This window comes from Semicossyphus pulcher, unplaced genomic scaffold (genome assembly GCF_022749685.1).
Source record: "Semicossyphus pulcher isolate SPU_LCO1_2020_fin unplaced genomic scaffold, fSemPul1.0.p SCAF_10, whole genome shotgun sequence".
Lineage (NCBI taxonomy): Eukaryota > Metazoa > Chordata > Actinopteri > Labriformes > Labridae > Semicossyphus > Semicossyphus pulcher.
In genome coordinates, this window is record NW_027211604.1 from 9995062 (window position 1) to 10019984 (window position 24923).

General features: G+C 40.8%; 2 protein-coding genes across 2 annotated transcripts; one reads left to right on the plus strand and one right to left on the minus strand.

Moving 5' to 3' along the window:
* The first annotated feature begins 206 nt into the window (after positions 1-206).
* Positions 207-16046, plus strand: LOC138598088 (forkhead box protein O1-A-like). The gene is made up of 4 exons (XM_069669781.1): positions 207-818; positions 11712-11903; positions 12432-13634; positions 13733-16046. The coding sequence occupies exons 1-3, from the start codon at positions 240-242 to the stop codon at positions 13614-13616; spliced, it is 1956 nt and encodes a 651-aa protein (XP_069525882.1). The 5' UTR covers positions 207-239; the 3' UTR covers positions 13617-13634; positions 13733-16046.
* A 4876-nt stretch (positions 16047-20922) lies between these two features.
* Positions 20923-24923, minus strand: LOC138603740 (uncharacterized). Its single transcript, XM_069675641.1, has 4 exons — positions 24864-24923; positions 24353-24464; positions 22771-23118; positions 20923-22680 (listed from the first exon to the last, which is right to left on the minus strand). The coding sequence occupies exons 2-4, from the start codon at positions 24423-24425 to the stop codon at positions 22574-22576; spliced, it is 528 nt and encodes a 175-aa protein (XP_069531742.1). The 5' UTR covers positions 24426-24464; positions 24864-24923; the 3' UTR covers positions 20923-22573.

Below are 24923 nucleotides of genomic sequence, written 5' to 3' on the forward strand. Positions count from 1 at the left end.
TATGACAGAGCGGGTGGACTCGAGTCGGGTTGTGACGAGTTGGTGCAGGATGGTGTGAACTTCAGTCAGACATTCAACAACCAGTTACCTCACTTTTAAATTACAAACACCTCTGAGAAAGTACTAGCATCTGGTGCGTGGACGCGACTTTTTTTTGTTGTGTGACTTTTTTTAATTATTAATTTTAATTTAATTGTATGTGAGTGTCTGTGTGACAGCGATAGCAGTTTGACTCTGACATGGCTGAGGGACCACCACCACCACAGACACAGCCGGTCGAAATAGACCCGGATTTTGAGCCTCTCTCCCGCCCGCGGTCCTGCACCTGGCCGCTGCCCCGGCCGGAGCTCATTGACCCGGCCAGCTCCAACACATCCTCCCCGGCCCCGTCGGTGCAGCAGGAGCCGGGAGGAAACGGCGAGTTCATCAGTAACCTCGGCTTGTTAGAGGAAGACTACGAAGAGTACACGGAGCAGAAACCTTCCGTGCCTTGCAATGACTTTCTGTGTCGAGAGGGAAACTGTTTGCATCTTCATCACCACCACCTCCAGCAGCAGCAGCTCCCGGGTCCGCAGCTGCCGCCTCAGCAACAGGTGCCCGCTCCTGGTGTCGCACCTTTGGGCGGCCCCGGTCAGAGGAAGAGCAGCTCGTCCCGTCGTAACGCCTGGGGAAACCTGTCGTACGCTGACCTGATTACCAAGGCGATAGACAACTCACCTGAGAAGAGGCTGACGCTGTCTCAGATTTACGACTGGATGGTGAAGAGTGTGCCTTACTTCAAGGATAAAGGAGACAGCAACAGCTCCGCGGGCTGGAAGGTGAGTATTTGCTTGCACGTGAGGACTTATTGTCTGTGTGAGCGCGCGCGCATGTAAGCATACAGTTGTTAAGGAAGAAACTTAGACGCCTTCATGAAACTTTTAACACTAGAGCACCCAGCAAAACTAAAAGCAATTAACACAAACGTTAGAATGATAATGCTTAAAGAATATCTGAAAATAAAACAATAAATAACCGCACTATACTGCATCTTTTACACTTTTTGGACACAATAATGAGCAGAGAAAGCAACATTTTATAGATACAGGAGACTTTTTCTGCCTTATCTGGACTCTTTGTCCTGCAGATTCATTGCCTGTTTGTAGTTTTATTTAGAACGAAGCAGTATGTCTCTAAAATCACTCCCAATCCTTAGATCTCAGCTAGACAACAGTGATTTTACTTGGTTTATAAAGTGATTACGCAGTAGGCATCACAGACTTGGTGTTTCTGTCCACTCAGTATGTCCAGTCTGAAAGGCAGCAGGGTAAAGTGCTAAACTTACATCTCATACACTGCCCCTGGAATAGCACCAATTACAATTTTCTTCAATCAGGTATTTTCATTACCATTTTATATGCTATTATATGCTAAGGATTTTACTTCTGTTTCATGCCACATTAAATACACATGGCAGTGATGGTCATTCATCTTATATGAAATGATATATAATGAAAAACAACACATTTTGTCCCCCCTTAGTGGAAGAGAGTAACATATTTCCCTTGTGTAAAAAGGTCCTTGAGTTTGGCCTTTAACATGGCTTGAAAATGTTCAACGGTTACTTTTGAATTTGGCTGCTGAACTTTGTCATCTCAGTAACCTTTGAAGTTTTGGAGTGGCTTCCTCTGTGAGCGGCAGCACACACCTCTCTGCTGCTGTGTCAGTGAGGAAGGAGCAGCAAGTCAGGCTGTAAACATCCCATACATGTGCCTGAGAGTATCTCACGCTGTGCTTGCTGTGCAACGCTGAAGTAGAATGTTTCTAAAATAACAGACATGTTAAGCATGGAGAATACTACAGAGGAAATCAGACAATTTAAACTAATCTTAAGCTTTAATGTACACGTGAACTCAACAGAGTTTTTGAAGTAAATTATCTATGAACAAACATTTGAAGTAAAATCCTGTCTAGTATTACCTAAAACATACTGACTCATGTTCTAAGCAGCATTTCCACAGTCACGGAAAACCTGCTACATTCCTGAAATTTGAAAGCTTTCCTGCTTTCCTGTCTGGAAATGTGCAAAGTACAAGGGACAAGCTGGAAAAGCATTAGCCTAACGCCTGCACAAACATGTTAATCCAAGTCTTAATATTGTCTCACCGGGTAAGGAAGTTAGTCAGCTATGACAGATAGAAAATAACAGAGGACAAAAGCAGACAGAGTCAGTCACAGTATAGACGCGGATTAAAATGTGCAAACTCTAACAAAACTTGAGTTCATATTTCAGCTTTGCAGCCCTCCTTGTAACCCTGCATTCTCCTGAGATGAGATGTAATTTTGAAGTTATGTCAGGAAATGCCTTTGTGAACCTCAATCAAATATAGTTTCCATTGTTTAACACCCCCTCTGTGAAAAGCTTGATCACAGCTGGCATTATGACTTATGGCTCTGCTCAACCTCCCTTTCCTCCTTTTCTTAGTCTTTCTGCAGCTCTTTAACATCACATACATTAAAGCTGCACCGGCCGGTGGGAATAAAGTCAGAAAGACAGCGTGGAGTAAACTGTTCCCCCGACAATAACAGGAGGCGACACAAACAGCTCAATCAGTGCTGAGGAGTGTGTCGGAGGGGAAGGGGCTGGGAGAAGGGAATGCTGGGAACAACGTCAAACATCCTCCATTCCTGAGCTGTGTGCTCATATCTCTGTGTCCCTGTCTTCTAGAGTTTCCTCAGCGGATGCTGCAGCTCGGAGAAAGGGATCTCTGCTCTTTATCCTATCACTTCCTTCTCTCAGGCCTCTTGCTGGAGGTGTTTGTTCAAATGGACCTCAGAGAGTTCAACTTTGAATTTTCTACGTATTACTCTGCAGTTTTTTAGATAAGTCTAAACTAGTAAGAGCTCCAACATTCAACAACATTAATCTAATCAGATAGGAGCAAACAGTGTTTAACTCTTCATACTGTGTTTAAACATGGTCATGCTGTCCACTAATATTTATGGGATTCATGTGATTCTGCATCTCGTCCTTAAGAGCTGCAGGGCACGAAACAGGCCGAAACATTTCCAACTACATTCTGCTTCACTTTTTAGCCGGCGTAGGTGGTATGCAACTTTGGTCCAGAAACCTTTAAGAGCTACATCATAAAAGCTATGATGCCCTGAGGATAAATCATGCTGACTTTGGTGATCCCTTTACTCTTTCTCTAGCCCCACCATGAGGTTGACTTTGATATTTAAGATGTTTAGATTGCCACAAAATAAGCTTCACACGTTGATGTTGCCAACAGGATACATTTCATATTTTGCTACTTGCACCCCCGTCAGTTAAGCTTAATGATAGTCCCAACATCCTTGGCACAGATAGTGAACATGGTAAAATTTATACATACATCAGCATGTTTAAAAGCTCTGATATGGGGCTTAGCTCAGCAGTTATACAGAGGCTACAGTCCTCGATATGTCAGCCCCGGGTTTGACTCTCATACTCAACCTTTCGCTACATGTCACCCCCACTCTATCATGATATCAGCCCCTGTGACAGCTTGCTCAAGGGCACCAAAGAAGGGTAGATACTTTCTAATCAAGTGTTAGACCTGCACCCCCTGCTTCAGTACGCTGCCCCTACATTTTTCTTCAGTAATATCTTAAACAAAAATCATTTTTATTAATACCTCGAGAAATTCTGCTGCAGCAGCTCTTTTCTTTGTCTGCCGTTCAATGAAGCAGTAAAGTCCTCATGCACTTCACACAAGAACAATAGCTGAGGCCTGTTTATCTTTGATATTTAATCAACACATCTCTACCTCAACCTCCACATTCCTAAATGTTGGCTCGCTCACTGGGCCTTGGAACCACCGGCTAATAGTTATTTTTACACCTTCCTGTTAAAAAGACACGACGGTCCCCCCACAATGAACTGTGATGCATTTCCTGCCTAGTGGATGGAAAACAGTGCCATGTGTTCACTTCCCCGCCTTGCAAAACACGAGGGTCAGGGCTGGAAAAAGTGGAGGAACCAACAGGAGAGACTAAACACACATCATGTTTGTTCATTTAATTCTATTTGAAGTCATTTTATTCCACTTCAGCAGTCCGCCACAAAGAAATCATCAGTCTGGCCTTCTGTATTGACTTTAGCATCCACATGCAGGAGCGTCCCTGATTGTAATGACAGATAGAGGTATGCCAGAGACCTCATGGTGGGTGGAGGGCGTCGAGTTTGAACCTCAGTGATTATGCAGCTCCACCTAGAAAACTGAAGGTGGGTGGAGGGCAGGACAAGGGCGATGCTGCTGCCGCTTCAGCTTCCTGTCTCCCCCGTGTCATGGACATGTTTTGTTTTCCCTCCAAAAAACCGTGTGGCAACTCAGTGATTGTGGGGCCTCTGCTACAAGAGAGGGCCCCTGCCAACTGGGAGGACTGGTTCCCCTGAGATGTTGGTGGGTCTATAAGTGGCAGCGTACAGCATGCAAGGTTCTTTACCATCTTACTGGTGCTGCCACTGTTTTTCTCAGTGAGCTGTGACATTAAATACTGGAACAGGAAGAAGAACTACTAATTTTAACTTTCATAAACGTTCTGATTCATTTGTTTTAAAAACATGTAAATGTAAAAGTTATGAGGTGCGTAAAAGCTGTTGGTTTGTAGTGCTACACGGGCATCAGGCAGTTTGGCTATATTCTGCATTGATTCTTTATGTGTAAATATACTTTTTTTGTGGCAGCTTTCAGTTGTGTGTGCAATAGATGCTTGTTGTGAAGTGGTCTGTCTAACGATATCATTTGACATAGGTGTCAAAAGGGCCCCTTCACTTCACAGTAGTGACTGCTCTGTCTGGCGCCTGATGTTTGCATATAACCACTGTGGAAACTAGTGACGGACAACACTGATGGTATTTATTCAGGTGAGGTGAGTAGCTAAGTGGAAAGGCTCGATTTGAACAACACCATACCCCAGGTCGAGTGATAACTGATGAAATCGCCCTAGTTAAAGTGAAAAGTGCAGACTGTAGCTCAGGTTATTGCTCGCTTCAGGCATGATTGAAGATGATAGGCTCCAGTATTAGTAAAGTAATTAATCATCAACTTTAATGATCCACTGATGTTTCCCTTAGCATCACCATGAGACCATCATTTTGGGCTTTATATGACAACTTAACAGGTATTCACCATATTTACATGTTAACCGTTTTCCTCTGACATCATGCTCAGGATAGAAAGCTCAAATGCTGTCCTAATGTTGTACTGCTGTGCATTAGGTTGTTAGTCCTATAAAAATGAGGAATCTGACAAATTTATATTATTTCAACACATCCTGATTGATCTGGAAATTAAAAGACAATAGATAGTTAAATTTGGAGGATAATCAGGCACAATTATAAGCTAAAACACAAAATTTGCTAATCCGTTAGCTATTGTAGCTAACATCTTATATTAGCTTTCAACTACTTCCTAGCTAACGGTAATGTTAGCTAGGAATTAACGTCTTTTCTATTGTAACGTGTAGCACTGTCAAATAGTAACGTTAGCATTCAGACACTTCCTAGCTAATAGCAATATACCTAGCTAATAGCAACGTTAGCTAGGAATTGTAAAGTGCTAATATTAGCTGTTGTCTGATGCTAGCTAATTGGTTGTTAAATAGGTTGTCTTGTATCAGCATTTGAGCTTCCCACCCTAAATGTGACATTAGAGGAAAAATGGCCGCCATGTGATATTAGTCTATATTAGAATGGATTTTCATGCAATTTGGTGAGCATCAACAAGTTAGCATTGCCGTTATAAACACATTAGCATGATGTTAGCTCAAAGCACCATTGTGTGAAAAAGTACATCCTACACCAGCAAGCATGGCTGAAGACACTTAGAAAATGTCCAGAAAAACAGAGTAGTCATTCACAAGTTTTAGTTTCCGTTTTGTGGCGAGTACTGGGTCAATGATAAAATGAATCACCGTCAGAGAGGTGTTATATTTTTAGCATGCGAACTCAGTTTGGGGACACCAGCCTGAAAAAGAGGCTAAAGGGAAAAAAAGAATAACTGCCAGCTATTTGTCTTGGGATCACAAGGTTAAAAAGGGAGGCCTGAACTTAAGAGGCCCACTGAAAGCTTCAAGTAACCCCATGAAGAAAGGGAGGCTTGGGGCAGGGGCTTTCAAAGAGAAACAACCGCTGGCTTAAGGGAAGGAGGGGAGCAGTCAGCTGACTGGCTGGCTGTGAGCGGAGGCCTGTGTACAGTCTGCCATCTACACATGTGTGAGTCTGTGGAATCTGTGGCATGTGGGTTTTTGCATTGTCCTCAAGCCTGCACACACAGGACAATGGTCCCCCTCTATATTATGTTCACAACAAAAACCTGGCCTCAAGTCCAGTTTGCAAAACATAAAGGACATGGGTGCCGGAGGGGGAAAGAAATATGGCGTGAAAACAGAGGAGCCGCATCCGGAGTAATTGAGATTAATGTCCAACCCTGCAAACGAGTTGGCCTTTTTACCCTAAAGTGTGCAAAGAATGTGAACCAGGCTCAGACTGAGAAAGATTACAATTAAGTTTAATCGCCTTTGTATTTCTGAATATTTAGCATGATGAACCATGAAGTATGGTAGTGTGTTTTTAAATCAAAATCAGGTGAGGATGTTTAATTGCCTAATACTCCCTTATTGTTTATCTAAAGCTAAACTCCCCAACACAAAGCTCCCCATGCCTTTTCATGGTCCCACTTTGAAGCATTTGGAGAAGTAGGTCACTCAGTTTGATGCTCAGTGTTAATGAAGCAGCCTGCATTGTGCCTGCAGCCATGAAGAGGCGGACTCCTCACTGAGCTGAAGTGCTTTTCTTTTTCTGCAGTCGAGCTCGCCTTTTTTTTACCGCCCTGCTGTAACAGAAAACTCAGGTCCCACTCGCACCCGCTCTGCTTGCACTTCCTGGGTCAGAGGAGAAGGGGGGGAGGGGTGCACAGGAAGACACTGTCAGGAAGTGGCTCATCTTTTTACTGTAATCTCTGCAAGTGCAGTGCTCTGTCATTCTGTTATTCACAAAAGATATGCGACTGCTTTGTAGTGGTAGCAATATGACAGTAGTTATCACAGTTCTGGCGTATTGTCATCTACAATGGTGACAGGTTTTTTGGGTCCAGCATAAGCCAACATGCAGTTAAAGATGAAGAAGACAAAAACTTAACATAAATTTAAAGATAAATATGTGTCTAAATGATGTAAGAATATTGTGTCATCATCATAAACAGTAAATGCAAACCAGTGAAACACAACAGGTTCATTATCCTTTACGTGGTCTCATGTATTTTTGTACTAACTAATAAGTCCTTTATACTGTGGTGTCAATTTCACACATATAACCCACATGTAGTAGTAAGCCACTCTGTGCATTCACATTGTGTGCTACTTAACAAGCGCTACACAATGAACTAGTGAGCAGAAGTCCATTTAGGTTTGAAGTTTGCCCACAGCTGAACTCTTTGCGGTCATGGCAGCCAGAGAGATTAGCATACTTCCTTGTTTCTCTGTTAATATGATTTTGATTTATGGGCAATTGTTCCAGCTCTATTCTATATACAGTGACTTCTGTTTAAAAACCTCTGGGCAGAAGTTAAACAAAAACAAGGCTTTGAGGGCAGCCGAACCCGTCGCTGAGGTCAATGTATTCTGATCCGAGTAGAAGGAGGGAAAGAGGTTTACAACATTAAATAAATGCTAAATAAATAAATCGTGAGAATATTAAACTTAAAGGGGACACTATTTAACTTTTTAAAGAAAAAAGACTAAACATATTTTTACTAAAATAAAAAGTTAAACTCATTCTGGGGTTTTGCCGCTACAGCCTTACAAAGTCAGGCACCAGTGGCTAACGGTAGCTAATATTAGCAATGTTAGGCTAATGTTAGCTAACTTTAAGAAGGCATTTCTGTGTAGTTTGCCTAATTTAAATAAGTTTGCTGACTCAATTAGTTTGCTGACTCTTGTGACTGCAATACTTTAGCATGTTACATGTAACAGTTCAATAAAGTCTGCGTTTTAACTTGTTTTTCTTTTACTTTTTCTTTCGCGTTAATCTCTGAAATGCTAACTCATAGCGTAGTTGTAGCACAAGTTCAGAAAGGTTATAATGTCTGCAAACTGATACAGTAATGGCAGTAGGCCTACACACAGTACATCCATATTTAAAAGGTGAAAATATAAGCTAATATTAGCCAACATAAGCTAACGGCCTTACCACACCAGGGAGGATTGTAGCAACAAAACCTTGAAATTAGCAAAGGTGTGTATTTGTATCACAAATAAAACATGACGTTATTGCAAAGTTACAAAATACAATTTTTGGAACAACTTTTTTTCCCCTCTGGTATTTCATCACTAGCTAAGTATCGGGCCTCATCATTGATATAAACTCAGTTACTGATGTAAGCAGCTGCTCTACAGCGGCTCGTCCCCTGGGAGATCCTCTGTCCTGTCTGTGGTTGTGTCTGGCAATGTATGTAAAACGTTTGGACTGGTTGCAAGCGAGGCAACTTTCACTGTGGCTGCACCTGTCCCTGCAACACGGCGCTGTTTGTTTACTTGCCCTGTGACCGTTACTGCAGGCCTCATGCTTCACTACACAAGAAACAGCAGCTGTGTCAATTCGATTGTTTTGAAGTCCAGTAGGAGGAGTCATGTCATGCTGCAGCAGTGTGGCTTCAGGATATCGATCACGTATGATGTAGAGATCATTGGGTTCGTTTGAAGAGTAGTAAGATGGTCGATGATTTCCATAGCATCTGAGCTGGTAAGTAAACTGGTTTCTGCTGCGCTGCATTTACAGCTTGCTGCATTTCTGAGGGCAAACCGGAAATAGATTTTGTCAGAGGCAAAAAGACCTTTCCCCATGTCAGGCGTCCTTGCACAGCGTGGCCCAGCTTGACATTAAAGTACATATTTGTCATTGTAGCACAATATGTACAATATATGTACTTCCTTTATTCATTATAAGCTGGAAACTTTAGAGATTTAAACAGCAAAGTTACATTAAAACCCCCTCTCAAAACACAAACCCAATGCCTTTGAATCAGAGCTATATTAACTCAATGGACTTTCTCTTTTGAACAGTTATGTCACTTACAGGCCTCCGTAATCCGTGCCTGGGAACTTCCCTGGTCGCCAAGAAAGGTCAATGAAGATCATCTATTTCTTTAAATGCCCCACATTCACAGAAGCTATATGCAGCTACAGGTGCACGTACTTTACCATTTCGAAGTCAATGAAAAGTGAGGGCCATAACAATCAGCTTATAAAGAAGTTTAGCAACAATGATACATTTAGGCCACCTTGGGTCTGGCTTTCAGAGAAATAATGTGTGTGAGGGGCACCTCCTGATTTAGTGAGGCGGGGGACATCTTTTGTTCTCTTCAGTCTGAGGTGAGGTCTGTCTGAGACAAGGATTATCCCAGGCCGTGCAGAGAATAGTCCTTCCCAGGGCCCAGTCATGCAGTCCATGATCTATTGTGGGCTCTAATCAGAGGCGGGAGGCATTTGCATATCACAAGTGATCTGAGCCATGTTTAAACAAGACACGTCGGGTGGTTAGTGAAACAGACGTTAGTTCATAGACAGTAGAGACTGTGCAGCACGCTGCTCAGATGTCAGGTCCTCCACTAATGACTCATTTCCTGTCTTCGGTTATAGATTGAGAGATTATTTAAAAAGATGTAAAAAAGATCTTAAAGGTCACGAGATCACACGTGACACTGAGCGTTGCATTTTGTAGCAATGCAATGAGTGTTAACTGCACCTTAAGCTTCTCCAGTATGCATGAGCAGGATGTCCTCTGACACAGGAAGCCTTGTTTTAAAGCTCAGTGGAAGAGGAGGGAGGAGTCCGCTTCTGTTGTGGTGAGGCAGTCCGAGCCAGAGCGTCACGTCTGATGCTTCTCCTCCTCTCCCTGTTCCCGCTCCATCCAACCTGTTTGCATGTCTCTGTCAGCGCCGGCTGAGGAGCTCATGTTCAGCACACAGAGTGAACTCATTGACCCCACCTCTGCCGGCAATAACATCTCACTGTGTCACCCTCCCCATGCTCGCCTCGAACCCTGTAACCTCCCTTAGCTTTCTTTTTCAGTAGAAACTTCTCATTCGTGCACAGCTCACTGCCTCCGCTCTGAGAACGAGGCTTCACAACGCTGCTGTTGATGTATAGTTTGAGGTTGAACCTGCTGCGGTTCAGTGCCTTCATATGGGGACACTCATCCAAAATAATACTCGTCCTATTTCTACAATTATTCAGCTTCATTCTGCTGTTTGTCTTCATTGTGTAGCCACATAAAAAGTACTTTTTAGAGCCATGTATGAAATAATCCTGAAACTTGGCGCTTCTCTTTTACAAAGTAGCAATATTCTTTAATTGAATGACAAGTAAATACATCAGAATACGATATAGTCTTATATTAATATGACTGTGAGTCTACACTGCATGCATTTGCCGAAAGCACACTCTCAGACAATCCATCCATTGTCTCGAATGTGAGTGTCTTTATCTACACACTGTGTGTATCCCTGCTGAGTCCTGTGGTTTGGGGACATCTGGCTTTACTAACTGCAGGGAGCTGCTTTTGCAGTCACATGGGTATTCTGGGGAATTCCCTGCTAGTACATCTTGAGTTGTGCTCTGGTCTTTTATTGTGCCCACCATCCAGCACAGAAAAAGTTGCATATTAAGAAGATTTTGTTCTTCAGAGAGACCAGGCTGTACATTACGTCTGTGTCCTGCGTGACCTGCTCCTCAACCATTGATGTTTGTCTTCCTGAGAGAATTACCGCAGGAGACACAGCCGCGTACTTTTTAGAGTTCATAACATAGCATTAGGGAAAATGGACTTAGGTGTATACATGTTAGCACAAGGACAAAAGTGACCACATGGACATACATTGGTTAAACCCAAAGTACATTCTGTCTTATTCAGGAGATTTTATCTGATTCTTTTGGCAGCGTAGCTTCCAAACAAGGACCCAGAGTTTGAGGTAATCAGATAAAACTTGTGGAAACCACAGGAAACGTATGATTGTTTCCCACAATGAGGAGGGAGTATAATAACCAGCCTAATACCGTCTAATAAAGGCACGCGATCAATTCATAGCTTCACTACAAAATAAAAGTTATTTAATTTACTTTATATTGTAAAAGATATTTTACGGAGTTAAAAAGCTTTTAAGGTCATAGAGCAGAGGCTTAGTCTGTCAGTCATGCTTTGGCTGCTTTCCAATGGTACTGAAAAATATATGGCACAACATATCCCAAACATCCCTCACTCCCTCATGCCAAAGCAACTAAGGGCTTTAGCTGGAGAGATTCAGGAAGAAGTGAAAAACACTTGCTAGACACAATATTATGACAGAGCATATGGACATATACATGTTTCCTGTTTATCTGCTGGCTTTGACATAACACTCAAATACCTTCACTGCTCTGTAGAGGAAAACATTTCTACTGTAGCAATACACCCTCTCATTTAATTCGCTCTGAAAAGCAACCAGATGTAACGTCACAGTTGTTGTTGTTATTTGCACCAGAAGGTTAATATTTACTTGCATAAAATGACTTTAATGCAGATAAACAACACTTAGTAGAGTATTTCAGGCTCATTCATTGGGCAAAACATGGCCAACTTGTTATTTTGATGCATGTACTAAACTGTGATGTCCACAGACAACTTACAGTTGATTCGCTCTTCTCCCGTCCAGAACTCCATCAGACACAACCTGTCCCTGCACAGCCGCTTTGTGCGCATACAGAACGAGGGAACGGGAAAAAGCTCCTGGTGGATGCTGAACCCAGAGGGTGGAAAGAACGGAAAGTCCCCCCGGCGCAGAGCTGCCTCCATGGACAACAACAGCAAGCTGGCCAAGAGCAGAGGAAGGGCCACAAAGAAAAAGGTACAGTCCCCATTTCAGTAACAACATACTATACCCAACATCGACTGTATAATGTTTGGCGACATATTTTTCTCACAACTCTGTCGACAGTTATTTGCTTTCTGCCAAGGGTTAGAAGACTATTGATGCCACCCACATATCTCTGTATTAAAATGAAGCTACGACAAGCAACTAGTTACCCTAGCTTAGCATAAGGGCCAGAAACAACTAGCCTAGCTTTGTCCAAAGGTAACAAAATCTGCATGTACCAAGTAACTTCGCATCGCTTATTAACAAGAGGCTGTTCTTGTCAAAAGCAGTCATTGCAGATTGTGTTACATTTTGAGACAGCTAGGCTAGCTGTTTCTCCCTGTTTCCAGTGGCAAGCTAAGCTAACCAGTTGCTGGCTGTAGCTTCAGTTAAGAGAGTGGTAACAATATCTGCAAGAAAGTTAAAGTCAAAGTATTCCTTTAGATTTGATGCAGGTTAATAACACTCTGGTCATTTATGTGGCAGCCTGTTTGAGCTTTTAATGTTTTCTATCTTTAGATGGCTCTACAGGAAGGGGTTGAGGGAGGAGCAGGCAGCCCTGGTTCCCAGTACTCTAACTGGATGGGAAGCCCAAACTCCCACAGCAACGAGGACATTGAAGCCTGGAGCTCCTTTAGGACGCGCACCAGCTCTGACGCCAGCACCCTGAGTGGTCGCCATTCACCGTTCCCGTCTGAACAGGATGACCTGGGGGAGTCTGATGGCCACATGATGTATCCTGGTGCAGCGGGGACCAAGATAACCTCCCCCCTGCCGAGCCTGTCCGAGGTGGCAGGATCCGTGGGCCAACATGGCTCAGAGATAGTTATGGAGACTATGCTGGATAACCTCAACCTGCTGTTTCCTAAAGCCCCCCAGCTGGGTCCTGACTCCTCACATCCCTCAAATGCTGCCATGCTTCAGAGTAGCCCCTACAGCTCCACCAGCTTGACCCCACACCCACAGCAGGACTACCGCAAGTGTATGTACAGCCAGATGAGGATGAACTCTTTGTCCCCTGCTCCCTTGCAGACCCTCCCAGAGAACAAACCGGGCTTTGGGGTTTACGAGAACCAGTATATCTGCCCTGCTGGTCTCCTCAAAGAGCTGCTGACCTCAGATGCAGACACCAGTAGGGACATAATGCCCTCTCGCGATACACAGGTGGCTCAGGTTGGGAGGGCAGGCGGCCTATTACCCGCTTACAGCAGCCAGAGCCACATGGGGGGTCATAACGGGGTTAAAATGATAAGTCCTCCACAGAGTCACTCAGTTCCTCATGTGAATCCTCAAGTTATACTTAGCCAGGGTCCTTCAACCTCACGAGACTTGAATAGCTGTAACATGATCCCACTGACAAGCCGGACTAGTCTTTCAGGGGCCCCTCCTCGAATGACCAGTCTGCGGACATGTATGCAGCTGCCCCACGGTCACCCAGCACACACTAATAATGTTTTGCCAAGCTCCGGCGGCCACATTAGCTACAGGGGCCTTAACTCAGTTCACCAACACAGTCACCAGGAGCGGCTGCCCAGTGACCTGGACAACATGTCCATTGAGAGGTTTGAGTGTGACATGGAGACAGTCCTACATGACACCCTCATGGATGGCGGAGCGCTTGACTTTAACTTTGACCCCGCAGCTGGGGCTCATGGGTTCCCGCAGAGGGTGAAGACCACCACACATAGCTGGGTGTCAGGCTAGGAGGCGTGGTGATAACAGGTGAGACTGACAATTGGTCTGGCTGCAAATTAAAACTATATTTCAATAACATGTAATCAAAATGTGTCTTATAACTGAGTTTTCTTGTCTCCATACAGGTTTTTTTCAGTATCAACTTTATTCAGAGACTGGAAAATGAATATCCAAAGAAGCGCCAACCATTCAGAAACAGATACTGCAGTCAGACACAACAGCCCAAACTGTTATCACGGAATGACAGTTAAGCACGGAAAATAATTTAATCAGTTTAAGACCAATCTAAAGAGAGAAAATCAATCAGCTAAACCCTTCGTTAGCAAACTGGCCTTGTTTAAAACTGCCTGTCAAAAGCTAAAAACATTTATATGTTGTATATATTTGTTTATTTTTACTGATGGCTCATGCCTTATAAATATACGTACAGTATAAAACATAGGACAGAACATCACATCAGAGTGCTAAAAGATCTTACATTGGGTAAACACTGCTCAACTAGCCTTACCTCAACTGACTTAACAGTCAAAAGGTCAGGCTGAGATGACTTCTGACGTCAAGGGACAGACTTTAACCTCAAACTCCTCTGCAGGTGATCTGAAAGATCTAATCTATATTCTTCACTCATTTGGGGCTTTTATGTTGTAGTCATTACCAAGAATTTCATTTTTAAGACAAGGGTTAAATTTGAGACAACTAAAAAGGTGTTAACCACGCGATATCAGCAGGTTTACATACTTCATAAAGGGGTGTATCGTCTGCATAGAGACCAATTTTAACTTGTATAAAGCAGTGAATTAAAAGCACTTAGAGGAAATAGGCAGTGTCAGCAGGAGATATGTCGAAGAATAGACAACGACACATAGCAGATTATGAAAAGAAGAACACCAATAAATCCTTAAAAAGGGTTAAATTCAGCTCTCATTTCAAATTCTAGCTGCATCATTAGATCTGTCTTAAGAGTATTTGACACAAACTTCATCTCTGACTGAAATGAATAAATCATTCATATACTGTATGAAGTATATTTATTTTTTTTATCCTAGTTGAAGCTGTAAGATTTGTGCATTTATACTCTGTTTATAAAAACGTGTGCCTATGCTGTGTACTATGTATATACTGTAATGTAAATAATTACAAATACATTTGAGATGTGCCGTCTAAAACTGTACACCAGAAGTCCATATCAACTCAGTTAAAAGTAATTGTGAAAGATGTCTGCTTTGTGAATGTTTGAGTCACATGGTGTTTTTATGCGTTAGAAAAAACAGGTGTTTTAGAGCACATATTAAAAATGATGCTCCTCAGCATCTTTTTTGGACTCAATGTTGCTGTCAGACAACTTTGTAACATTAGGCAATTTTAAAACATGAGGGTATGAAAACGGTTTCGAACATTGAATAAACTGAAAGAAAACTTCATAAGCAAATTAAAATTAAAGGGAAACTGCATAATTTGGATATGTTCACCGGACTCAAACTGTGTGAAACAGTGGCAGTAGCAACAGGTAGAGAGGCTGATGATTAAATCGAAAACTGACTGGAAAAAAGTTAAAACTGAATCGCTATTAACCTCCTGGGTATATAAACTGTTATTATGCACCAAAGAAAGTGTGCCAACTCCATGTGCCTACATCGTCTCACAGACTTATAATGTTGTATATATCATTTTCTTTAGTACATTTTTGTTTATGAAGGGTTTAACTGACGTATTATACTGTTTGTATGATTGTGTTAAAAAAGGTTGTTTACATATCTCAGTCCAAACTATAGCCATAAATATATGAACACGTATACCTCAAAATATATTACCTCTCAAGTTTTGAAGGGATCTTTCCCGCCATTTTCCTCTGAGACTGTTTATTAAATTTGTCTTCATTTTTGACATATTTAGTTTTGTACATATTGTTGTTTTCCTTTTTGTATTTGAGATGTGCTGTTTGGACCTGTTCAGTGTTTGTATTTCTAATGTTTCCTTGTGCTTGAGGATTATAGCCATTAGTTCCTATAGTTTGGGAGAGTATAGGAAATTATTTTAAATTGAATATCGATATGTGCGAAATTTTTACATTTTGGATGATTTTTAAACAACGTGTATTCATCTGTTCAGACAAAACTCAATGGAACGAATCCAATCATATGTAATTGTATTACAAAATAAAACGTATGTAATTATTGAATCTTATTGAAAACATTTCATAAAGAGTCAAATAGCTACCTTGCATAAATGAGATTTCATTAAGTTTTAATGTTACATTTCATTATAAAAAGAGAGTATTGAGCATTTTTATATGTCATTTTTTAACATCACACAAATGATAAAATCCACAATGTTTTTCAGGAAAAATGCAATGCAGTCATATTTTTGATATGATATTGATATGGAGGTTTTTTTTTTTAAATAATGCTTTTTTTTTCTATGTAACATTCAACGCTTAAAACCGCATGTGAACTTGCAATTAAAGGAATAAGAAAAAAATATTTGTCAGAGCAGTATTTATAAAAAAAAAGTAATGACACTAAGTTAAGAGCACAGACAGTAAGTGGCATCTGGTAAATTCACATATTTCTAACTTTCATGAGTTTCTAAGACTTGCAATTTTTTACAATGTTGTTTTCCATCTTCACTCTTTTTTAGGAGTGAACACAGCAAAAACTCCTGTGTATCTTAAACAGTTAAGCTGGCTGTGAGGAATGAGGTGTGTGTAGGATGGATGCCCATCATAAGCACACATACAGCCCACATGCTCTCATCCAGATCCCCAGGGGTCATGCCAGGTCGCAGAGGTCAGTACAAGTTTGAATTCACGTCCACTCATTTAACAACAGTAATTATAGTCATTTCAAATAAGTATCTTAAACATATCTACAGTTTGATGTCCTTTAACAGTCTGTACAAAACATTTCCTCCAATGTGTGAGACGAATATGAGTCATCAATCTCGCTGCAGGCTAATATAAGTGTATCATTCAGGAAGATAATTTTAACACCATGAACTCGCCAATGACAAACCTACTTTTTAAAATACATTTCAGATCAGGCCAAAAGTAGCTCTCAAAGGCTGCTTCACACTGTAGGTCTAACACACTGCCTACAATTGGTGTCTACGATGTCGGCCCAGGACAGGCCCTCGATTAGAAATGATGTGGTTCATCAGCAATTATTTGATCACTCTCAAGTCACATTTTTATTCTGTCCTACTGAGACTCAGTCTCTTTTGACAAAACAGCCTTGAATGGGTTGTTACCTGACGTGCTGCAGTTATGGTCTTCGAAAGGTATGGAGACCGTCAGCTTGAGGCTCTTTCAAAACTGAGGCCAAAAACAGCTGAATTATTATTTTTTGTTTTATCTTTAATGCCATAATCTTTAGATAACAACTTTATAATTTTACAAGAAAGCAGCTCTTATTGAGTCAGGATTATGGGATAGTTATGAAAACTGGAAAAATAGTGTCTGTTTTATTTGATTACACCTAATTCCAGGTTTCAAGACCCCTGTCTTGTGGCTAAACTGGCTGTAACCAATGACCACCAGCACTGTCGCAGCATTACCTCCAGGAAACTGATTTTTATGGTCATAAATTTGAATAAAAGATAAATTAGTCATCCATGTAGTCTACTGCCACCTGAAGCCATTTATATGCTGCCATTAAAGGTTTTAAAAAGAAAAGGACATATTTAAATAACTTACAAAATGAATAAGACAGGAAGCAGTACATCAAAGACAAAGTCACATTTAATCACACTTTGGTTTTTTGTCAAACGTGACCATCTTGACGTCAGTGATAAAAGGTGAACACCCTGTTTAAAATAAGGCCACGATACAGCTATAGCACAAGTCTTTATACGTAGATCAATGTTTAGTGTCTCCAAATAAATCAAAAATATCATCGTTTAAAACACTGAAACCTTCATTATTCATAGTTTCAATACACAGCATCACATCTCAAAGGCCTTGCTCTCATAAGGAATTATGCATAATGTAATTTAATGTAATCTTATCACTCTGTTTCTTTAACCCATTCACCTAATAGCCAGTTTAACACACACAGCCTGCTTCACACACAATTAATCACACAATGAGGGGCATTTAACAGCAGGAGGCAGATCACAAAGGTGCTTGTAAGTGGTTGTTTCCAGCGCAGCGGGGTCACTCATGTCTCTTGCCTAAATAGTCAATAAAGTGCATTAGCAGCAGCTAGGTGGGTGGCTGAGTGGGGTTAAAGGGAGGTAGCTTGATGTCACGTTTTTGTTTGACTTGGACACGTCTTGTCAGCCTCACTGGTTACAAGACATGTTCTACAATATACATGACCTACTTTCCTAACTACAGCGACATTGAAGAATCAAGTGTTGGAGGCTGTTAGCGCTAATATTGTTTGACAGTACGGGAAATTCCCTTTACATTTTCTTGCAAAATTCCTGTAGGCTAAGTTCAGAATTAATATTTCGCAAAATGTTTTAAGAAAAAAATGTAATTGATCTTTATTGTTTTTAAAAGTCTGCCTCATATATGTACAGAAAATGGGAAAAAAGACAACACAACATGAGGAAGATTAATTTAGTCAGTTTATATCAGTCAAAGGCACCTTTTACACTGCCAGTCCAAGGCCGGATTATGTTACGTTTTGTCTTCTATGTAAAATGCATGGAGCATCAGAGGTAGTATCAGAGGTGAAACGGCATCAGTGCCGTGTGTGTGTACGCAAAGCATGCGCTGTTTGTTTCCAGCTCGCGCACATTGTGCTATGTTAAAAACACACCCTGGGGCGGCTTTACGCCGGCGTTGCTTGGTGCAATGTTAAATGGCAAAAGCTGCATGACGGCGCTGTTTAGTTACAGCGCTGTGGCAGAACCGCAGTGTAAAAAGGCTAAAGTTTCAAAGAAACAATAAAATGCTTCATACAGTCTAAATTCATCAGGATGAGAAGATTGATACCACTATCAGTCCAATAAACATAAAAGGAAGGCTAGACGTTGATTTTCTGAGCCTAGCATGCTTTGCAAGCTTAGCAAGACTGAAAGCAGAGGGAAACTGAAACAGTTAGCTTGGCTCTAGCTAGAGGTCCCTTCGCTAACTAGCAACAACACAACCACAACTGAAAAACCACAATTTAGTTTTATTTTTGTTAGTGTGTTTATTAAACCAGATACAAAGAAGTCATTAGTGACCTTAAAAAGTGTGGTTAGGTAGAGAGTCAGGCAAGCTGTCTCCCTCTTTAAGCTTGGCTAAGTGCATCCTGTCTGTAGCTTGATGTTAGCATCGCAACATGAGAGTGGTTTCATTCGTTTCAATAAACTCTCAGCACCAACAGCATGTTACTCCAGACTGCCCTCCTTTTTTTCAATGTTTTCCTTTAGTATTTATTCTCTAGTAAACTTAATTATTCATATCATAGCATTAAAAATGTTGCATCGGCTGTTTGTGTGCCATCATGCATTTTATAAAATGACAGCTTTGGAGTTTTCTGCAAGTAACTTATGACTTTATCTCTCATGATTCTTTCCCAATTTGCAAACAGTTTTTTTTTTTTTTTTAATCAATGTAGAGATTATTCAGCAGCAGGATAAAAGATTTGTTTGTTCTGCAGTCATTACTTTATGACACAGACGGGGTTTAAAGTTGTCCTTCTGTGCTCCCGCTGCTTGTTGATGCTCCTAATTGGCTCATAGAAAAATCAACAGAACCTCGATTAACGTCTACACAAAGTGGAAGATGAATGATTATTTAATGCACCTTAAAACTGATTGAGATTACCCTGATTATTCCTACCAGGCTTGTATGAATAAGATAGACACCTTAGGCAATAGCTTTTCCCAAACAGGGGGGGGGTTGGAAATGGCCTTGAGGGGCTTCAAAGCTAGATGGGGCCGTGCTAATTTATCTGCGTGACTCTGGCACAAAGCCAGGAAATTAGGTAGCTTAGGCTGCTGGAGCTTTGCTAATATAAAACACAATATGCACATGCACACCCAGGCTGAGACCTGTAATGTATCTCTCAGAGGGAGGTCAGGATAAAGATTAATTCATGATGAGATTAGCCTAGCAGCAGCTTATCGTCTCCTCACATGATTCTCTGACACGAAACACAGTAAATCAGGTTTGTGGTGTGGGTGCACTCGTGTTACCTGTGACACAGGCAGCATTTTGGCTCAGGGTGACAAGCCCATAGTTGCCAGCAATATTAAAAACCGCTTAGTGTTATTAGCTTTTGACTTCAGATGCAGTTTAAAGAATTTCTCCAATATAAGTTATGCTGTCTGAAAGAGCTAGATTTGATACATTGGTGCCCTTTTACTGAACTTACGTCATTTCACACTCTTTAAGCTGCACACTGATGTGACAAATCAAAATGACTGAATAACCACAATGTGTCTGATGTTACACACAGTATTTACAGCACAGCCAACCACCAATGTAAGTCACACTGTCAGTTGATACACATGTGCTATCATAGCAAAATTCTCTCACTGCTACATCAGCATGGATGCATTTAGTCAGTACAGCTGCTAATCCAGAGTCCTTCTAGTGTTCAACTTTCCATGCACGCTGTGTCATTTATAAACCCACTCTCAGGAGTACCAATTTTATCACCATGAATATACAGTATTTCTGGGACATTATGTGCCATTCTGCCTCTTTTTCTTTAGATTTGCATGCTACACCTTTAATAGAGGTCTTAATATGCAAGAAAATAAATTGCTCTTTATCAGCTTACTGATCTAACTGATAATATGAGTGATGGCTCTGTTCTGGTTAAATCAGTTATTTCCTGCTACATCCAAAATACTGGCAGATCCTAATACATATGCAGGCTCAATTAAACAACCTCAATATCATTCATTTATTTTGTCTTCAAATAATGGTGTAAAACAAGGGTTCCCTCTGCAGGACAAATGGAGGCAACACCACAGAAGTGACATGTAAACAACCTAAATCCTTTGATGCCATCTAGTGCAAAAGAGAGGTGTGTGTAAGGCCTGCATTAGGTTTCAAAGACAATCTTTAAGTGCATTTTCTAATCTAATAAACATGTTTTTTGGGCCTTGGGAGGATGTTTATCCCAGCATGCATTGGGCAGGAGATTGCCATTTTGTTATATGAGGAGCATTTGGAACAAAAAGATAATTGTGGTTTGTAAATGTAGGTGATTCTCTCCTGTAGCAACCACTCTTTTTTGTTGCTGCACATACAGTTTATAACTAAACTATACTTTTTAGACTATATTCTTCTAACACAATATATGCTTTCTGTATATATTATTATGGTCTTACGCAATAACACAGCAGCTTTTGCAGAGAAGAGACAAGAAACTTTAATTGTGCATAAGCTTTATTTGTTACTATAGTTTGGCTATAGCATTCAGTACACCTTTGGTGATAGAATTAAAGAACCAAAACAAACCAACTTGTCTATTTAAAAAATATAAAGATATCTTTTTTACAAGTACTTATTTGCAAATAATACTGTAGCAGCAGTGTAGCATCACAAAATGATGGCAACATAAAAGAGAAATGCACTGTGGACACGATTAGTGACAAAATGTGACATCAAAGTAAAAAACATAGCATCAATGAAATACTGATTACAAGGTGCAAAGTAGCTTTGAAAAAACACATAAAGCTGTAATATTCTTTCAATTCATACATTATTGTGTATATTTACACATGCGTACACGGTACAATCCCAAGAGAGCAATGCCAATTTTAAACGCACCAGCATTTTTACTGTGAATATTTACTGTGCGAAACATTAAAATTCTCATCATATATAATATGCTATGTCTGTCAATCAGTTCTTACCTGAACTGCATCATGAACATGTTACTCATTTAGCTGCAGTATTCCTCTCACTTCACAGCTGCAGAGGTACAACCTCCGACGTCCAAACTTTGCAAACTAGCAAACATAAATCTATGTTTCTTTTGAGGCTGTGGGGCCGTTAGCAACCAAGCACTGAGTGAGACACGGTGAGAGTGTTTTTCTAAAGGTCTTCAAGTACGGAAAAATCATCCCAATCATGATAAGTGTTTGTCTTATTGCTGTCCAAGGGAAGAAAACTCGGATATTGACTAGAAAATAGACTGTATTTGCTATAACCAGATACTCCTCAGATGAAGTTACAAGGTATTAAGGTAACGGAGATTAGCATTGCTAGCAGCAAAGGCAGTGTTTGAGCAGTGTTTAATAAATAACCATGTCAGCCACCTGAATATATCTGTCTGCGTAATATATTATGTCTATAGTTGAGCAAATGGAAAGATTAATATAATCCAAATTAAATTAAGGGGATGACTTGCATGCAAAAAGCTGCAACATTTTCATTGTTATAATAAATCCGATGTAGGGGCTCTTAATTATTTTATTAGTAAAGGACGATATCATTCTTTAATGCCAGTGTACTTAAACCTATTTGTGTTCTGAACAACAATAAGATGCAATATAAATCTATAGTAAGCATTTTTTTTTCTTTTTAAAAAATACAAAACAACAAAATGAATCTTCAATTGGCCATAAACAAACTCATTGTTTATACAGACAGGTCCCAGTGAATTTTATTTACATGGGAGACCTGATCAAGACAATAGATTTTTTATAAACTGCTCCTTTTTATAGCCATTATAATACTGATATCTGTATTTAATTTTAATATCTTTCATTTAATAACATCATGATTTCTTTCTTTTGATGGCATTAAACAGTTGTGTTGAAGGTACAGTGGTGACAATGAGGTCTATTACATTAAATAGTTCATACCTGCTTTTCAAACAACAGTCCGATGATCAATGAGGTTGATCTATGTCTTATATATCTAGAGGGGGTTTTCATTGCTTCTACTCTCTGCCTAAAAAAATAAATGAAATGAAATGAAATCATCAGACTCAACAACCAACCATCAAACTAGAGTGAGTCACAAATCCTGTAGAGAAAGGTCCATTAAGTTGTTACCCTGTGCAAGTGACGGTTCACGGACTCAGAAGACCCACTGCCACAGGAAGTGACATCACCAGTGATAAAAACCAAGGCGCTGATTTGAACATTACACTGATTGCAGAGCAGATTGGAAGGATCCCTGTAACAGAGCATAGTGTGAGTTTAGATATTGTTTCAGCCTGTTTTGGGAGGACATAAGACCCAAATGACCCATGTGAACTCTACTCACTGTGATGGACGGCCATGCTGTTCTCCTTCCAGGTGTTGCCCTGATAAACCCTGCAGGTGTAGGTGAAAGGCCTCTCATCAGCGAGTGGGGCCCAGGTGAGGCGGCACAGGTTGGGACTGACGAGGCTGACGTTGCTCCTCCGTCGATCTTCAGTGGACACATAGATGACTGCGTTGGGGTAGGTGCTGCCCACCAGCCGGCTGTCCTGTCGATACTCGCAATAGGGGCCTGGGACCTGGTAGGTCTCTGGAAACTCACAGTCCACCCTAACGTTTCTCTCCAGGTACGTTAGACACGGGAACATCTGAGGCCCGCGAGGAGCGAACAGAAACGTGGACACTGAGTTCACTGAAAGAGATGCAAACAGGATGTGAGACATTAACTCTGATTACATTTTATTTCAATATTGTTATCATTTTAGTATGGACATATCCTGGTTCAAAGGTTTCTTTGTGCATCTTTCACAATAGCATATTTTATAATGTCACTTCGGTGTTTCATAGCATAGTGGGGTTAACCAAACTTGCTACTGTGCTATTGGTTGAGGCTGTCATGAAATGATGAATATTAGTTTTGTCTCTAGAAGTAAATGTTTAATTTGCCCCTTAGCTCACAGAGAATAAAAGGGAAAAGCAGATGACTATCTAACAATGTTGATTATACATGTGTTATAGTGCCCTTAAGCTAGCGAACACAACAAATGCTACCATATGTAGCCTGTTAGCTCATTTTAAGAAAGACAACATCATCAGCTAGTTCTTTTAAAAGGCTACAGTTAAAAAAAAAACACAGTAACTAAACCTCTATATATTTTGAACCTTAGCTTATCAATGCTTATTCTACCTGGTCAGCTAACTAATAAGGCCAGCTTGCAAGCTTAGATCATTAGTCAGATTCAAACTGAAAGCCTATTGTTAGCAATTTCTGCTAGCACCTGTTAGCTAGCTGATGGACAACAGAGAAATACTATTTGCTCTTCAGAGAGTTGTGTCTTTATCTGACAAACCAACCAAAATAACTAACCCTGAATTAACCAGCTATAGCTAGCTGATAAGCAATAAACTACCCAAACTAATAATGTTTATTTAATGTTGAACACTTCAGGGGCCCCCAGATTTAGTGTGTAAAGAAAAGGTGCTGATGGCTCTGTAATACAGAGCTTATGATCTACAGCTCCCTTCCCTCCCTTCAGTTCAGTGTTAAAGTATAACTTGGTTGAGAGTAACTACATCTTTTTCGGCGCTGTTGATAAAGTCAGTATCTTCATGTAACCATCACATTTGGATGACATCTAAATGTAACTTTACTGATCCTTGTGGTGAAATTTGGCAATGACACCTTTGATGCAGTATGTTTTTTCTGCCAGTGACAATCCTAAATTGCCAACACCTTTTATAGTAGTACTAGTAGATTTCACCCACAGTTAGGTTGTTTAAATTCAGCTTTAAAACGATGCCCAACAGTATACTGTGTAGGCCTACTGTTATAACCAGAATGTGCTACAACTTTCAATTACAGCTATGGCTCTTCAGTAGTTACATGCCAGTCTGAGTATATATAAATACATAAAAATGAAACATACTGTGAGTTGTTTGATGCGTCATCATTATCCTCCCAAACAGGAGACAGGCCGTGGCGAACAGCTGCAGCTCCATGTTTCCGATTAGGTCAATAACCTTCACACACGTTAAGACCTGACAGAGTTCAACATGGGACATCGTGAGAAAGTTATGCATGCAGCTCAACCAGAATACAATCACTGTTTAATGCAGAAAACAGTATGCTTCTAGTCTATGGAGAAGTAAACATGCAACCAACAACTGCACCATATTTTAGGCTACATTACCCACTAGCGCAGTTTTAGCAGGCCTGGATGTGCTGCCCAAATGCAGACGGACTACGCCCATGCAGTGTGTTAGCGCTGCAGTGATCTGCAGAGCTCTCTTCTTATCCTTACTGCGGGTTAAAGAGGCAGGCAGCCACCCAGACATGCTTCTGACACATGCAAAAACGAACTGATGATGTTAGATTTGTCCACATTTTCATGCATGAGCCTTATTTTTATACTCTGCAGATGAGTCAGACGGTCTTACCTGATAATATGTCGCTGTCCCGAGGTGGAGCTGCGCCGGTGTACTGCTATGCGGAGCAGC

Excerpts from the sequence above, each read along its gene's own strand:
- LOC138598088 (XM_069669781.1), top strand. The coding sequence starts at position 240 with ATGGCTGAGGGACCACCACCACCACAGACACAGCCGGTCGAAATAGAC. Across the intron at positions 819-11,711 it reads ACAGCTCCGCGGGCTGGAAG|AACTCCATCAGACACAACCT; the intron begins GTGAGTATTTGC and ends TCTCCCGTCCAG. Across the intron at positions 11,904-12,431 it reads GAAGGGCCACAAAGAAAAAG|ATGGCTCTACAGGAAGGGGT; the intron begins GTACAGTCCCCA and ends TTCTATCTTTAG.
- LOC138603740 (XM_069675641.1), bottom strand. The coding sequence starts at position 24,425 with ATGGAGCTGCAGCTGTTCGCCACGGCCTGTCTCCTGTTTGGGAGGATA. Across the intron at positions 23,119-24,352 it reads GACGCATCAAACAACTCACA|TGAACTCAGTGTCCACGTTT; the intron begins GTATGTTTCATT and ends CATCTCTTTCAG. Across the intron at positions 22,681-22,770 it reads CAGCATGGCCGTCCATCACA|GGATCCTTCCAATCTGCTCT; the intron begins GTGAGTAGAGTT and ends GCTCTGTTACAG.